General features: G+C 44.3%; 1 protein-coding gene across 3 annotated transcripts in view; it reads left to right on the forward strand.

The window, feature by feature from the left end:
* The window catches only part of PTPN2 (protein tyrosine phosphatase non-receptor type 2), a 77,200-nt gene extending 62,438 nt beyond the window's left edge, over window positions 1–14,762 (forward strand). For 2 of the 3 annotated variants that reach the window (XM_047793612.1, XM_047793614.1), the window contains 2 exons: window positions 3,799–3,980; window positions 5,642–6,706. In XM_047793612.1, coding sequence (XP_047649568.1) covers window positions 3,799–3,980; window positions 5,642–5,849 — 390 coding nt within the window. In that variant the 3' untranslated portion in view covers window positions 5,850–6,706. Of the gene's footprint in view, window positions 1–3,798; window positions 3,981–5,641; window positions 6,707–14,394 lie in introns of those variants that run through there. The other variant, XM_047793613.1, reaches the window with a different exon arrangement.
* Window positions 14,763–15,932: the final 1,170 nt, after the last annotated feature.

Consider the following 15,932-nt stretch of genomic DNA (forward strand, 5'->3'; position numbering starts at 1 on the left):
ATCATCAATATGATCAGAAAATTTAGGTACTTTTGCCCCATTAAAAATTCGACCTGGACTTATACAGAAATACTTAGTTTATGTAGTAGATATTTCATCTTTTATAACAACAAGCAAACAACTTGAGTACTTGTATCAGACGCAAAATTGATTGGTGGCTTTGTTTTCATAAAGATATTTTTATTGGAGTTCCCGTTGTGGCTCTGTGGTTAATGAATCCGACTAGGAACCATGAGGTTGCGGGTTCAATCCCCGGCGTTGCCGTGAGCTGTGGTGTAGGTTGCAGATGCGGCTCGGATCCTGAGTTGCTGTGGCTGTGGTGTAGGCTGGCAGCTACAGTTCCGTTTGGACCCCTAGCCTGGGAACCTCCATATGCCATGGGTGCAGCCCTAAAAAGACAAAATAAAAGATATCACCAAGGCGGCAGTGAAGGCCAGCAAGAAGTGAAGGGTGTCCTTCCCCCTGCTCTTTAGTTTCCTCAGCAGTCTCCATTCTATGTATTGACTGCATAATAAAACTGAAAAAAAAAAAATAAATTTACTGTTACAAAGATCAGAAGTTACTTTGTCTAGAATCCCCAAACTGCATGAATTAACTGTCCTGTGCCCCCAGAAATATCTCATTTGATGTATAAGGATGTGATGCTCAATTTATGAAAAGACTTTTCTTTCTCTCCATCTGCCTCCTCTTTGCCTCTAATTTTTGGGAAAACTCAGTATTTGTAAGAAGAAAGAAGGAAGATTTTCCAGTGTGAATTGATGGGGTGGGCGGGGCACTCCCTGCCTCAGCACACCCCAGGGTGCCGTCTCTGTGCCTCTGACCCTGAAAGCAATGTCCCCAGTTCTTTTTACTGAAGGGAGCATCTGTCCTCACCTGAGCTTTAATGTAGATTTATGTGAAGGGCGTGGTGTTTTCATTCTTGATACCATTTCACGTTAGTTTTCCCGCAAAGATTTCTGACGTAGGTGGATATACAATCATTTAAAACCTGCAAGGACAAAGGAGAGCTGTTAATATTCACATCTGAAGTGATTGTGCCTGAAACCAGTAAGTACGTGTGTGATTATAGTCACCTATCGTGATTCACTGCACCAGTCCGCATGGCCTGGCGCTACCTGGGTGACTAGACATGATTGCTGGTTGTCTCTAATAATGACACCATTTACTTTCCATCCTTCTGGCACGAGGTGGCCATAAGCACGCAGTACAGGTGCTGGCGTTGCCACATCCTCATGAGTAGACCCCTAAGATCGGTGATTGCAGGAAACCTCCCAGGGGGCGTAATTTGCCAAATCAAAGTTGATGGTGTCAGACCTCCTGCTGCCAGGTTGACACCACTAATCAAGTAATAAGGAAATTATATACTTTCAGCAAATTACAGTGCATTTCAGGTTTAGTTACATCACCCCCAGCTCTTTCAAGGGGCTTTTCTCCATGAGAAGCAGCTGGGGTGGTGTTCCCAGCTGCACTTGGCCTGTGGGAGTGGCTCCACGTGGGTGTGAGTCTGGGCACAGGGAGCCGCTCAGTTTGGGGCTGAGTGCAGTGTTGACTCCTACTTCACTAGGTGAATGGCGCCTCTTTGCCTGTGTCATGGGAAAGCAAAGTTTGCTGCCCCAAAACATGGCAAAACAGCATTGTCCTTTTCTTTTTTAATTTACTAGCCTTCAGTCTCTTTTTCTCCCCCCCTCACGCTGCAGCCCCCTGCTGAGTCTTATTGACAGATTCCGGATTTGTACCTATCTGGGAAGTGGTCCAGTAAGACTTGGTTTTTGGCATCAACTTGTTTATTGACATTGTTGAGCCTTGTCCAAATATGAGCCCAGGTTGCTGTAACTAGACCTTTGTGAAGAATTGACCAGCATAGTTCTGGAGACAGTATCATTTTTATTTGGTACTTTCCTGAACTATCTGGTGTCTGAAATTGATGATGGCTTCAGAGGTACAGGTATTGTTGAGGGGCTCCAGCACAGCAGGCCCAGACTGTCTGGGTGCAAAATTCTGGCTCTGCTGCGCATTAGTCCATCACATCTGTAATGCGGGGGATAGGAGTAACAGTGGCAGCGCCTCCCCCAGGGGGGTCTCCTGAGGACCTAGAACCAGTACAGGTGGGCATGGGATATGCTCAGAGAGGAACCATTTCCCCACTAGCGCTTTTTCCAATATAACAAATGCTGTTCGGACTGAGTGAAACAGCTTTGTCATGGGAAGGAAGAGAGTTGACATGGTCCCCTCAGTGATGAGTCCTTCTCTCATGTGTTTAGTTCTTTCTCTACTGTTGGCAGAACACTCTTCCTGGACTCGGCCCCTGCTCAGGAGCGCTGGGCCCCCAGGTCCCCAGGTCAGGGGCAGAGGTCATTCCCAGGTCAGCTTCCCTCCCGGCCTCCTCTCAGGCCAGGCTCTCCTCCGTGCTCTCCTTCTAGCCAAATTGTTCTCGTCACTGTCCTCCAAATGTGACAGGTTACAGAGGTTTACATTCTCTGAGTCTTTTGTGAGTCAGCTACTGTAAAACAAAGAGATGCATTAATTACGCAATAGAAGAGCTATATTGCGAAAAGGTAGAATGTGGTAAAATGCCATCTTTAATTCCTCTGTTGTATAATGAGAGAAGTTAAAAACTAGTTTATTGGTGTGTCAATGCATTTGCTGCAATTTACAAAATCTAAATATACAGGCATTGTTCAAATATACAGGTGTAGCAGAGCACCTTGAGGGCATGAGTATTGTGTAAGTTCCAGAACAGTATAAGTTTTGAGGGGTTTGTCTGTGTTTAGAATCACTAATCCTCAGACAGTAAGTTAGAGACTTTATTCATTAGATCTAAGACTCTACGCTTTCAGGATGGCATCTTTTAAGAGGGCCACCCCGTCTGTGCTAAGTAGCCATTTTGTGCCAGCATAGGCACTCAGACCGCCACCTTGGCTCCTCTCTCTGTGGTGGGGAGAGGGCGGAAGTGCTCTACCCCTGCAGGACACCGAGGGCGCAGGGTCCCTGTGCAGAGGCTACACTTGCCTCTGCCCTCTCCAGCCCGCGCTTTGTCACTGCCTGAATCTTCCAGGGCCCAGTTTATTCTGCACACCACCGCCCCCGCTTGTCCCTAGGATGGGGGCAGTGAGGCCCAAGGAAGCTAGCATTTGTTACCCATGCTGCTAGGCATAAATCGCAGCAGGTCCCGAGGTGAGTAACATTCCTCCTATGTCTATAGAAGGAAATAGAGCCTCATCTGGGTCTGGATCCTGCTTGCTCTGAAGTCTGGGCATGCTGAGCTGTCCCTTCACCTGGTGCTGGCCTCGCTGCCCAGGCTGCTGCTATAGCTGGTGGGGGCAGATTGAGGTGTGCACGGACCTACATGCGAGCTCACCATTGGTTCTCCAGGAAACTACACAGTGGCAACGGCAGGGAGACAGTGGTCATACTCAGGTGCCACCTTGGCCACTGCTTCTGAAGTGACCACTGCCTTTGGGCTTAGGAGGCCGGCAGAGTCAGGCTTTGGCTAAAAATCTCACTATGACCGGTGTTATAATGAGTTCTTGTATAGACTCTCTCAGGTTAAAGTCCACTAAGCTTTATTAAGATTATATTCAACTCAATACTGGTGTGCTGCAATATTCAATGCTTTATTAAGTCTTCAACTTAAAAGAGACAAAGATAGAAAAAGGATGACAAAATGCCTTTTCCATTCATGTGTAACATCATAGGATTTTTTTAAGTTAAATAGGAATTTCAGTTCATAAATTTTTCTTAAAGAAAGCCAAAATTTTAGTGTTTGCCTTTATTTCTCATTTCTTTTTTCCTATATAGAAACGATGGAAAGAACTTTCTAAGGAAGATGTCTGTCCTGTTTTTGATCATTCACCAACCAAAATAATGACTGAAAAATACAATGGGAACAGGATAGGCCTAGAAGAAGAAAAACTGACAGGGGACAGGTGCACAGGGCTGTCCTCTAAAATGCAGGATGCTGTGGAGGACAACAGCGAGAGGTAAGGTGCTCCAGTAAAGTGTCTAAAATATGAGACTCTTACTAGATTCCCTGGATATAAGCAGATATAAATCCCTTGTGTACTGGATTAATTTACACTAATGCTTAAGGGCATCTAAGTAATATATGATGACATCATTCATCTCAAAGAGCTTCCAGTCCTAAGATGCCAATAATTACAGACAGAAACTCATTGGAAAATGATTTAATGCAATACTAATTGGATGTAAAAGTTAATACAATTAGGTGCTAATATGTATAGTGTGGTACAGAAAATAAATGGTGTGAATGCTTGCTGTTTGTGCAGTTACGTAGTGTTCATATTCTTAAAATGTGATTGATAATATGCCTTTATAAAATTATGAAATACTTAAATGAATGTTTCAGTTTTATTCCATCATTGGAAGAAGAAAAAAGTCTTTCAAGAAATTGACATAAGTTCCTGTTGTGACTCAGCAGTAATGAACCCACTACTGCTATGTCCACTATGAGGACATGAGTTCAATCCCTGGCCTCGCTGAGTGGGTTAGGGATCCAGTGTTGCCGTGAGCCTTGGTGTAGGTGGCAGATGTGGCTGGGATCACACGTTGCTCTGGCTGTGGTGTAGACTGACAGCTGTAGCTCCGACTTGACCCTTAGCCTGGGAACTTTCATGTACCTCGGGGTGCGGCTGTAAAAAGAAATAGAAAAAAAAGAAAAAGGAAACATTTTGGCCAGGAAAAAAATTGACTCTGAATGTAGTAGACACTGAAAAGACATTCAAGATTTTTAATCATACTGTACCATCAGAGCTATGCTTTAGAATAGCTACTGTGGCAGGAAGGGAAACTAGTTAGGCTTTTGCTGAAATATAAGCAGTGAGTGAAAAGAGATGGGATTTGTGAGGGTTTTTTGGTAAGGGAAGGAACAGTGATTTACGTGTTGCCCTTGGCATTGTCCCAGGACTGTGGTCTTGGGAGTCAAGAGCTTCTGTTGGAATAGAACTCTGTATTGGGAAGGAAAATGGGAGCTGGAAAAGTGTGTGGACAGGAGTTCCCATCGTGGCTCAGTGGTTAACAAATCCAACTAGGAACCTTGAGGTTGCGGGTTCGATCCCTGGCCTTGCTCAGTGGGTTAACGATCCGGCGTTGCCGTGAGCTGTGGTGTAGGTTGCAGACACGGCTTGGATCCCGTGTTGCTCTGGCTCTGTTGTAGGCTGGCGGCTACAGCTCCGATTCGACCCCTAGCCTGGGAACCTCCATATGCCTCGGGAGTGGCCCAAGAAATGGCAAAAATACAAAAAAAAAGGAAAAGAAAAAAGAAAAGTGTGTGGACAAACAGCAGTAGGTGCAATGGAATATTCATGGAAACATTAGGTCTAAGGGCCTTGGTGAAAAATCAAATATAAACTCTAAAGGGGCTCACATCCTGGGAGACCCTGTCTTCCCACCCCTGCTGGCTGGTTAGCAAAGAAACAAAGGAAGCTGGCACTGCACTTCTTTTCATGTCCTGCTCCAAGTGTTTATTCACATAAAGTGTTAATAAAAAGTTGAGTTTATTAACGTAACTGCCACTGGCCTCCAGCTGCCCCTCTGGGCACTTGCGTCTAGGTGTTTGGGTAGAGAAGGCTGAGTGGATGCGTTTGAACCAGCCTCCCGCTCACCTGTCCTGCTTGGTCCACAGTGCCCTGCGGAAGCGCATTCGAGAGGACAGGAGAGCCGGCACAGCTCAGAAGGTGCAGCAGATGAAGCAGAGGCTCAACGAGACCGAGCGAAAGAGGAAAAGGTGGTTATATTGGCAACCTATTCTCACTAAGATGGGGTTTGTGTCGGTCATTCTGGTTGGCGCTTTTGTTGGCTGGACACTGTTTTTTCAGCAAAATGTCCTATGAATAATTAATTTTGCCACAAGCTTCAGCACTGTTAGCTGACGGTGTTGCGTGAATCACAGGGGTCCGTCTGTGTGCAGACGGTGCGGAGGCTGGATGCCCACAAGAGGTGGTGGGTCCTGGACCCACTGCCCCAGATAAAGACTCGGATGCTTATGCAGAACTGGCTCATTCTCAGCTCTATCTGTGTACGTTAAGCCTAATGTCCTTTATCACAAGGATTTGGTTTTGGAGGCTGTCTGGATTTTAACCTGCACTTGATAAAAGCAATAAATATTGTGCTCTTATCTACATTATTACTGGAAAGAAAATGACCTTTAAGTAACGTGTGTTATGTATAATGTACTATTGACATGGGCATCAACATTTATATTCTTAACCATTTCAGGGTAAATATATTTTATAAGTACCTATTTAATCTTACTTTTGTAGTTAAATGTACTTTTTTAAAAGCTCAATTTGAAAATTCTGTTACCATAAAAAAATAAATTGTGTGTTGATTCAATTGTACTGGATAAGTTTTCCTAAAGAGAGGTTTGATATGAGCAGTTAGAACTCTGAATAAGCAGTTTTTACTATATATTTGCATTTCTTTTATGTTTTACAGTTTCCTAATTTTAAAAAGAAAAACAAACAAAATTTTTCTCTTTAAAAAAAATATCTTTGAAGGGTAATTCTCCTTACTGGCATAGTCAGGTAACAGTTGGTCAAGACTTTGTAAAAAGAAAACACAACAAAAAAACTGGTTTTGTAAACCCCATTATTAATACTGTTTATTTTTCATGAAAATTTCAATGTAATTACCCTAATTTATAATTGGGGTTATATCATGATGTAGGAAATAAAAATAAGGAGCAGCGTTTTCTTATCCATGTTTTCAGTTTACTAGACTGAACTTTTGAAGTAAAAAAATTTTTAAGTTCTTTCCACTTCAATAAATAGTATAATGATGTACAAACCTTACGCTGTCCCTTTAAATTCTTAATGGGTATTTTTTAAGCATTTTGTGTTCGAATTTAACTGCTCATTTGAGCGCTAGCTTTGTTCAGATCCTAACATTCCTTCCAGTGTTTAACTTGTTTTACTTAAACTTTAAATAGTTGTTATAAATTTTTTTATTGTTATTTCCCCAGTACAATTTTTTTTCTACTATACAGCATGGTGTCCCAGTTACAGTTGTTATAAATTTAATTGCTGAAATAATGAAATCACATTATTTCAGTAGTTTTTAAACTATGGATTTCTCAGGGTGCAGACTCCCAAGAGGTGGAAGGAATTGCTCAAGCCCTCGGCCTTCCCTTCCCCCCAGACTGCCTCTGCTTTGTCTGTTTTACTCAATGCGTGAGAATTCCTGAATTCAAGTTTGATTACTTTAAGGGGGCGGTTAACCGTTTGAAAACCATTGGTATAAATAGTCATTTGGAGTTGATTTGAATAGCTTCCTCAAATGTGTTGAATCACACAAAGCATAGAAGCACGTAGGGGCTGTGTATTAAGTATAATTTGTGTACCGTGCACCTGTGCCCCAGCCCAGTAACCATTGTGTCCTGCAGCCTTTAAATGGAAGGAGGTGAAAGGGACGTTTGTGTGTCTGTCTGCATTACACCTATGTTCAGGAACCAGGACCCTTACATTTTAGGTTACTATTGGTTAAAAAAATATATATATTTTTTTTTCTGGAGTTCCTGTTATGGCTCAGTGGTAACAAAGCTGAGTAGTATCCATAGGGACTCAGGTTTGATCCCTGGCCCCGCTCTGTAGGTTAAGGATCTGGTGTTGCTGTGAGCTGTGGTGTAGGCTGGCAGATACAGCTCTGATTCGACCCCTAGCCTGGGAACTTCCATATGCCTCAGGTGTGGCCCTTAAAAAACAAACAAACAAACAAACAAAAAAAACCCACTTTTTTTTCTTGGTTTATCTTTGCTGAAATATAGTATATTACTCGGCAAGTCAAATACAGGTAGACCTGTTAAATTCCAGCTGCAGAGAGCCTTGCTTTCAGTGAAGGGTAAAGACTTTATGGGAGGCACACTGGTAGGATGCCCTTGTCCCTGCACAGGGAACGTGCTCTGTGGGACACTTTGCTTTTCCTGCTTTCTGTCCTTCTGGGAGGTGTCTGTTACCTGTATGTTAGATCCCACCAGTGCAGGGGCGCTTGTTGATAAACCTCTGCAAAGGCGAGTGGGCTTTCCTCCTGCAAGTGGATGCCTGGGGAGTGTGCTGAGCCTCCAGTCGGGAGGGGTCTAGTCAGCAGCCCTCGTGGGTCTGCTCCCTTGGGAACCAGCGTGTCTTTGGATCTCCGTGGTATTTGCCCCTTGGGGCAGATGCTGAAGATCACTTGTGCGCTTTGACTCTGATGAAGTGGTGGTATTTTGCTAATAAAAAAAAGCCAGAGGCCTTATTGTTTTTAAGAAAGGATATTTGCATTAAATTCCTAGTTTGTGTGTGTTCACATCTGTTCCTGCCAACAAACTGACAGCAGCCTCGACTCAGGGATGCACCACTGCTTCTGTGCTCATTTCCACTTTCATCAACGAAGCGTTTTATCCCATTCACCTGCTGATTTTTATATCTAAAAATAAATTCTTATTTAGTTTACCCATGTATAACATAATATTAAAATAATGCCTTTTTCCTGAACTCTTTTTTTTTTTTTTCTTTGCTTCTGCTTTTTAGGGCCACGTCTGCAGTATACGGAGGTTCCCAGGCTGGGGTTGAATTGGAGCTGCAGCCAACAGCCTACGCCACAGCCACAGCAGCGCCAGGTCTGAGCCACGTCTGCGACCTGCACCACAGCCCACGAACATCGGATCCTTAACCCACTGAGCACAGCCAGGGATCGAACCCACGTGGATCCTAGTTGGGTTCGTTAACCGCTGAGCCACAAAGGGAGCTCCTTTCCTGAACTCTTCCCCCCCCCGCTATTTCTTGGGCCTCTCCCTCGGCATATGGAGGTTCCCAGGCTAGGGGTCCAATCAGAGCTGTAGCTGCCAGCCTACGCCAGAGCCACAGCAACGCAGGATCCAAGCCACGTCTGCGACCTACACCACAGCTCATGGCAATGCCGGATCCTTAACCCACTGAGCAAGGCCAGGGATCGAACCTGCAACCTCATGGTTCCTAGTTGGATTCGTTAACCACTGCGCCACGAGGGAACTCCTCCTTTCCTGAAGTCTTAAGGGAATTTAAAAAAAAAAAAAAGTAATATAAGAGTACATAGAGAACTTTGAATAATAATAGTAGCCAGTTCTCATATTTAGAGGGGTTTTATACATTTCTCTGTCCTTTTCCTCTTCTATATTTTTGGTCCATTTCATTATGTATTAGTATTTCTACCAAGAAATGAACAAAAAAGACAAAGGAGGTAAACAACCTGATTTTTTTTTTAATAGCTCTGCCTAACAGGTGTGCCAGAGGAAGGAGTTGTGACTTGTATGTTAATTTTACGTACACTTGTGCATGTCCCCTTTGTTTCAAATAAATTAGAATTTAATGATTTGAATTTTAAAAATACGTACTGGTTAAAAAAAACTGGTGCATGAGATAGAGCAGTCCTGCAGTTTGTCACGGTTCCCTCTTGGTTTTCACTGCCATAGGAGGGGTGGTGCTTCCCACGCAGTGGTCATTCGCCCTGCCAGGCTCGGTGCCCTGCGCCTTCCACGGTTACCCTAGTGAGCCTCCCAGCAGGAGTGTGAGACAGGTCAGACATTATTGAGCCATAACCAGCCTGAGGCTTGGCTTTCCTACCTTTGTCCATGCTGCTGTCATTGAAGAGTGTCAGGTATATGGTGCATCTAGAAAGATCATTCTCAAAAAAGGTTGTTTCCCTCTTAGAAAAACACTTCTGATTAGATTCTATATGAAAAGACAGAGATCAGAACCTAGCTATGTTAGAAGTCTTTTATTGGCTATTGTATACTGTTGTAAGGAATACATTTCCAAGGTGCCAGCCTCGTTACTGAACAGATTTTATTTATTTTATTTTATTTTTTTGCTTTTAGGGTCACACCTATGGCATATGGAAGTTCTCAGACTAGGGGTCGAATTGGAGCTGCAGCTGCCGGCCTACACCACAGCCACAGCTGCACCAGATCCGAGCTTCATCTATGACCTCATGTCAACGCTGGGTCCTTAACCCACTGAGAGAGGCCAGGGATCAAACCCTCATCCTCATGGGTTCTGGTCAGGTTTGTTACCACTGAGCTACCACGGGAATTCCACTGCACAGATTTTAAATTTGGTTTGCTTTGATGTTTGCTTTCAGACTCAAGCCTCATAGAGATCAGTTTGATGCAGGGTATTGTATGCCTAATGTCTACACGTATCATCTATTGCTCCCTATGTGCAGGAGTCACGCTTTCTGTGAGCTCCAACTTTGAGTCCTAGCAGGTCCAAGAGGGTGTGTCAGTGGCAGGTGTGGCGCAGGGGTGAGGGTCTGCCTGCTGGCAGGGTGTGGACAGCTGAGGCTGGGCTTGTGCTGCTTCCCCATCTGGAGCTTTGGCCCAGCAGGAATGATGTGCCCTGGGCTCCCATTTCCTTCCTTCCTCTCTCCCTTCCTCCCTCCCTCCCTTCTCTTCTTCCCTCCCTCCCCCCTTTCTTGCCCACAGCATGCAGGAGTTCCTGGGCCAGGGATTGAACCTGAGACACAACAGTGACAATGCCTTAACCCACCAAGGCACCAGCAAACTCCCTGGGCACCCATCTCACTGCCATCTGTCTCTTTTATTACGTCAGAAAACCCTCGCTTGGCATTGACTTATTACTTCGATGCTAGGGGCACAACACCTTAAAAATAAATTTTTGAAAAATAGGAATTTAGTGTTTTTTCACATAATAAAATGAAGCCCTGGAGTTCCCATCGTGGCTCAGTGGTTAATGAATCCTACTAGGAACCATGAGGTTGCGGGTTCGATCCCTGGCCTTGCTCAGTGGGTTAAGGATCCGGCGCTGCCGTGAGCTGTGGTGTAGGTTGCAGATGAGGCTCAGATCCCACATTGCTGTGGCTCTGGTGTAGGCCGGGGGCTACAGCTCCGATTAGACCCCCAGCCTGGGAACCTCCATATGCCACGGGAGTGGCCCAAGAAATGGCAATAAAAGACAAAAAAATAAAAATAAAAAATAATAAAAAATAAAATGAAGCCCTTTTGGCTTAAAATCCAGGTCTTGGTTGTTGCCTGGATGACTTATTCTGGGCTTGACCTATTTCTTCCGCCTTTCCCCCAGTCCGCTGGTTTGGACCTGGTTGCATTTCCCTGCAGTAGTGGGCAGGTTACACACACCATATCCTGTTCTGTCGAGTGTGTAAGTGGTGTCATGGCGCCTGCCCTGCCCGGGAGCCCTCTGCACACTTAGTGGCTTCCCTCTCGTGCCTGGCCCTAAGACAGCCCTTTTGTTGTTTGTCCAGATTGGGAATTTAAGCTTTTAACTTGGGAGTTTTAAGGTAGCCACTTTCTTGAGTAGTTTGTAAAGATGAAACTTCTAGGAGGATAGTGGGTTTGGCGATCTTCCCCTCGGCAGCAGGAATTTTCCTCGGTACCCGCTGTCTTCAGATGCTGCAAGAGCAGCGTTGAGCAGCTGTGCCCAGGGCTTTAGCTCAGCCTGTTCAGAGAAATGTTGTCTCCCTTTGCTGCTGGGTCTCGAAGCTTCTGTGGGGAGGACTTTTTCAGCTGCTGTTGCTGAGCCTTTGCTCACGTTGTGTGCTATTCGCTACGTCTCAGAGTGCTACCCCAAGTGACAGACTCGTACCAGGGGCTTTACTTGGGTTGAGGGCTTGTATTTACCAGTAACAGCCTGACAGTGAAAAAGCCCTTGGACTCTTTGGCCATCTCTGTGGGTCCACTGGGAGAATGAAAAGTTGCATCATCTGAACTCTTCCTGCTTCATTAGGGTGGAATATGGGAATGACAGGACTCAGTGATGGTACTACTTAGAGAGTCTACTTTAATAATGTCTGGTTTTCCACCATGTAGTATGTTTTGGGATGCTGTAAAGACAATTGCATGTGAATTTCTTTTTCCTTACAGAAGCCTTTTTTGTTGGTGGTGGTCTTTTTTAGGACTGCACTCAAGGCATATGGAAGTTCCCAGCCTAGGGGTCGAATCAGAGCTGCAGCTTCTAGCCTACGCCACAGCCACAGCAACACTGGATCCTTAACCCCATGAGTAAGGCCAGGGATTGAACCTACATCCTCATGGATACTAGTTGTGTTCATTACTGCTGAGCCACACAGGAACTCTGGGAAGCCATTTTTTAAAGAAAAGCATCTGGAGTTCCCCTCATGGCTCAGCGGAAATGAATCTGACTAGCAAACAAACCTAAAGTTATTTTGAGTTTTGGCGAATTCAAGAGAGGGAAGCTGGAGTTCCTGTCGTGGTGCAGTGGAAACGAATCCGACTAGGAACCATGAAGTTGTGGGCTCGATCCCTGGTCTCGCTCAGTAGGTTAAGGATCCAGCGTTACCGCGAGCTGTGGTGTAGGTCGCAGACGAGGCTCGGATCTGGCGTTGCTGTGGCTCTGGCATAGGCCGGCAGCAACAGCTCCGATTCGACCCCTAGCCTGGGAACCTCCATATGCTGCAGGAGCGGCCCTAAAAGGACAAAAGACAAAAAAAGGGAAACCGAGTAAGCTGATTTTGTCTGTAAGGCAGTGCCTTGCTTATCCCAGAGACTGAGTGTTTGGTTCTCCCACTAAAACCCTAGTGTGATGTTTTAATGGCAGGAGCTCCTTGGGTGTGTTTGTAACCTCCGGTGGGAAGCTGGCCACTGGCAGGCTGGTTCAGTCATTGACCGTGTCTTTGTCACGCTGCTGGGGGAGACAGTGCCTGGCAGTTCTGCATCATGTTACCCTAGTTTCAGATGAGAAAATGGAGTCAGAAAATAAGTACCTTGCCCAAGATTGTACAGCTCATTCCTGCAAAGCTGCGGTTTAAACTCCTGTCTGACTGGATTCCCCGTAACTCATGCTTTCCCATTGTATCTCACCAAATCTGTTGTTTTGTGATAGTTCAACCAGATATTTAAATAGAAAAGCATTAGACAGATAATTTTTCCTGTTAAAATCCAAAATAACCCTCTTTTTTTTTCCTCTCCTTACTTTAAAAAAAAAATTTATTTTGTGTTGGCGTATAGTCGCCTTGCCGTATTGTGTTGGTGTCAGATTACAGCACAGTGAACCAGTTGGACATAGATGCACATCCATGCTTTCCCCTTGTAGGTTATTACAGAACATTGAGTGCAGCTCCCTGGGCTCTACAGCAGGGCCTTGCTGATTCTGTTTTTTAAGTGAAGCAAATCAAAGGTTTTCACTCCAGAAGCTTTCGTGAAACAGTTTCAAGTAGCACAGGAGCAGAGCAATAGTGGGGCATCAGAGCCTAAACAACACAAGCATTTCACTCTGACCAGTGGACCGGGTCCCTGCATTTTAACAAGCGGACTCTGCGTGCGAAACACATGCATGTTTGCCGTGGTCAGAGTCCTTTCCTCACTCAGCCACTTAGGCTTGGGGTTCTTAGGTCCCCGCCAGAAGCATCTGTGGTCATTTCTATGACCACAGGCATCTCGCAGCAATGTTTCCTCGATGTCTTGATGTCTCTCTGTCAGTGTCAGAAGATCAGACACCAAGGAGCCTGGTCAGGAAGAAGCCCAGTCGCAGTACTTGGGGGTTTTGACTCAACGTTTGGATAAGTGTGGGGTGTGGTTTAAATCCCCTATTTATTTATAGCGTTTAGACCTGGGGGTTTGTCCTAGTAAGGGAAGTTCTTAAAGGGAAGACCAGTTACCGTCTCAGAAGTTCAGCTGTTTGCAAATTCTGTGAAATAACATTAAAAGCTCAACTGCCCTTAATGTAGTCGTTTCATTCCTCTGTTGCTTGTTTAAACTCTCATTTATCTTTACTTTTTGGCCTAAAAATACAATAAACCTATCAATTACTTTATGTCTGTGTTTTCTTTTATACTGATAGTAACTTTAATCGTGTCACTTCAGTTATGTATTGCTATAATCATTAGCATTATCCTTCAGGACAGAAGGCATCTGCTCACGGTCCATGATTTAACGGTGTAAGCCAGCTTTATGTTCAGACATTACGTTCATGACACTTTTAGCAGTGTGATACAGTGGAGGTCCAATTGGATTAGGCTTTTGCATTGAATTCCAAAGTATTGGTAAGTCTAGCACATACCATGTAATCTTCCTAAACTGTTGTGGGTACATTTTTTTTAAACCTGTCTGTCTATGTATGGCACATGCAGGTCATTTCTTGAGTAATACAGGATGACCTAAAAAATTCATAGTTAGTAAATCTTGAAAAATTACGGTGCTTTCAAAAGTTACTCCGATTTAAAATGAGGCCACCAATTCTGTTTGAAAATCAGGCACGTAAGCAGTTTTACTGAGACACAGCAAAGCCCTCAGTGTGCTTGAGTGTGATGTGTTGGAATGTGTTGCCTTTTTGGTTCATTGTTAGTCCTTTTATGTTTGCGTGTATCTGTGTACGTCTGTGTGTTTGGTAACTATGAATTGAATAGATGACTTCTTATTTTATGTTTTAGGCCAAGATTGACAGACACCTAAATATTCATGACTTGAGAATATTCTGCAGCTATAAATTTTGAACCATTGATGTGCAAAGCAAGACCTGAAGCCCACTCCGGAAATTAAGTGAGGCTTGATAAGCCTGTAGATTGCCTCACACTTGTCTGTTTACAAAGTAAACCTTACATCCAGGGAACGAAGAGCACCACCAGCAGAAGACTTTGCAGAACCCTCTAATTTGATGCATTGTTAAATTTTTTTAATGCGTGTGTGAAATGTAGAAAGATGTAAAAGAAATAAATTAGAGAGACTACTTTGTATTGTACTGCCATTCCTACTGTATTTTTATACTTTTTGGCAGCATTAAATATTTTTATTAAATAGACTATATTGGTTTGTGTGCATTATCTTAGGCCAGCTTTGCTCCACATAATGAATGTTTTCTTAAGGGTTTTCTCTCAAATTTTTATAACCAGCAATTGACATTTAAATTGAGTTCCCGTCGTGTCGCGGTGCAGTGGAAACGAATCCGACTAGGAACCATGAAGCCGCAGGTTTGATCTCTGGCCTTGCTCGGTGGGTTAGGGATCCGGCATTGCTGTAAGCTGTGGTGTGGGCTGCAGATGCGGCTTGGATCTGGCATAGCTGGGGCTGTGGCGTAGGATGGTGGCTACGGCTCTGATTAGACCCACAGCCTGGGAACCTCCATATGCCAGAGGTGCGGTCCTAAAAAGACAAGAAGGAAAAAAAAATTGAAATTGGTTCAAAACATTGGTCCCTTGCTTTTTTAAGATTTTTTTTTTTTAAGTTACTCCTCAGTACTCTATCAGTGTAGGTTAAGTGAATGCAACCAAAGAAAAGTGATGCTATTTCTTTTGCTATTTGGAAAAATATCAATATGGATAATGGTATTAAATTAACTTTGAATAAGTACAGCAATTCAGTGCAGTTTTTAAGTCATGGTGTTACTCTTGTATCGGATGCTGAGCCTCCCCCAAACCTTCCCTATTGTAGAAACTAGAGATTCTTCCCTGAATGGGGCTTTTGGCCTCTAAACCATCTACTTTCCCAACCAAGTCAAGGCTGTTGGTGACATTCTTGTCCAGAGATACCCAGGCCTCTGTATCATGTGTCACCTTAAGGTCTAACAGCTCACACTTTTGCGGGGGGCGGGGTGGGAGGGTTGCCTCATCTGCAGCATGTGGAAGTTCCCAGGCCAGGGATTGAACCTATACCACAGCAGCAACCTGAGCCACTGCAGAGAGACCACTGGGTCTTTAACCTGCTGCACCACAAGAGAATTCCCAACTCCTAATTGTTTTTGTTTGGACAACTGTGAGAGTTTTGTAACACTCTTCATTGAATACATCTATTTCATCTTTTAAAAATTTAATGATTCACGTTTTTCCTCTTTGCTTCATCATCAAGGGTTTGGGGTCTATTTTAGGAGTAATCACATGTTGGTAGACCCTACCCAGCTTTCCTGAAGAGTGCCCGGGACACTGGCACAGACAGTCCTCCATCGCGTCAACACAGCTTGAGAGACCAGGCTGCC

This window comes from Phacochoerus africanus, chromosome 8 (genome assembly GCF_016906955.1).
Source record: "Phacochoerus africanus isolate WHEZ1 chromosome 8, ROS_Pafr_v1, whole genome shotgun sequence".
NCBI lineage: Eukaryota > Metazoa > Chordata > Mammalia > Artiodactyla > Suidae > Phacochoerus > Phacochoerus africanus.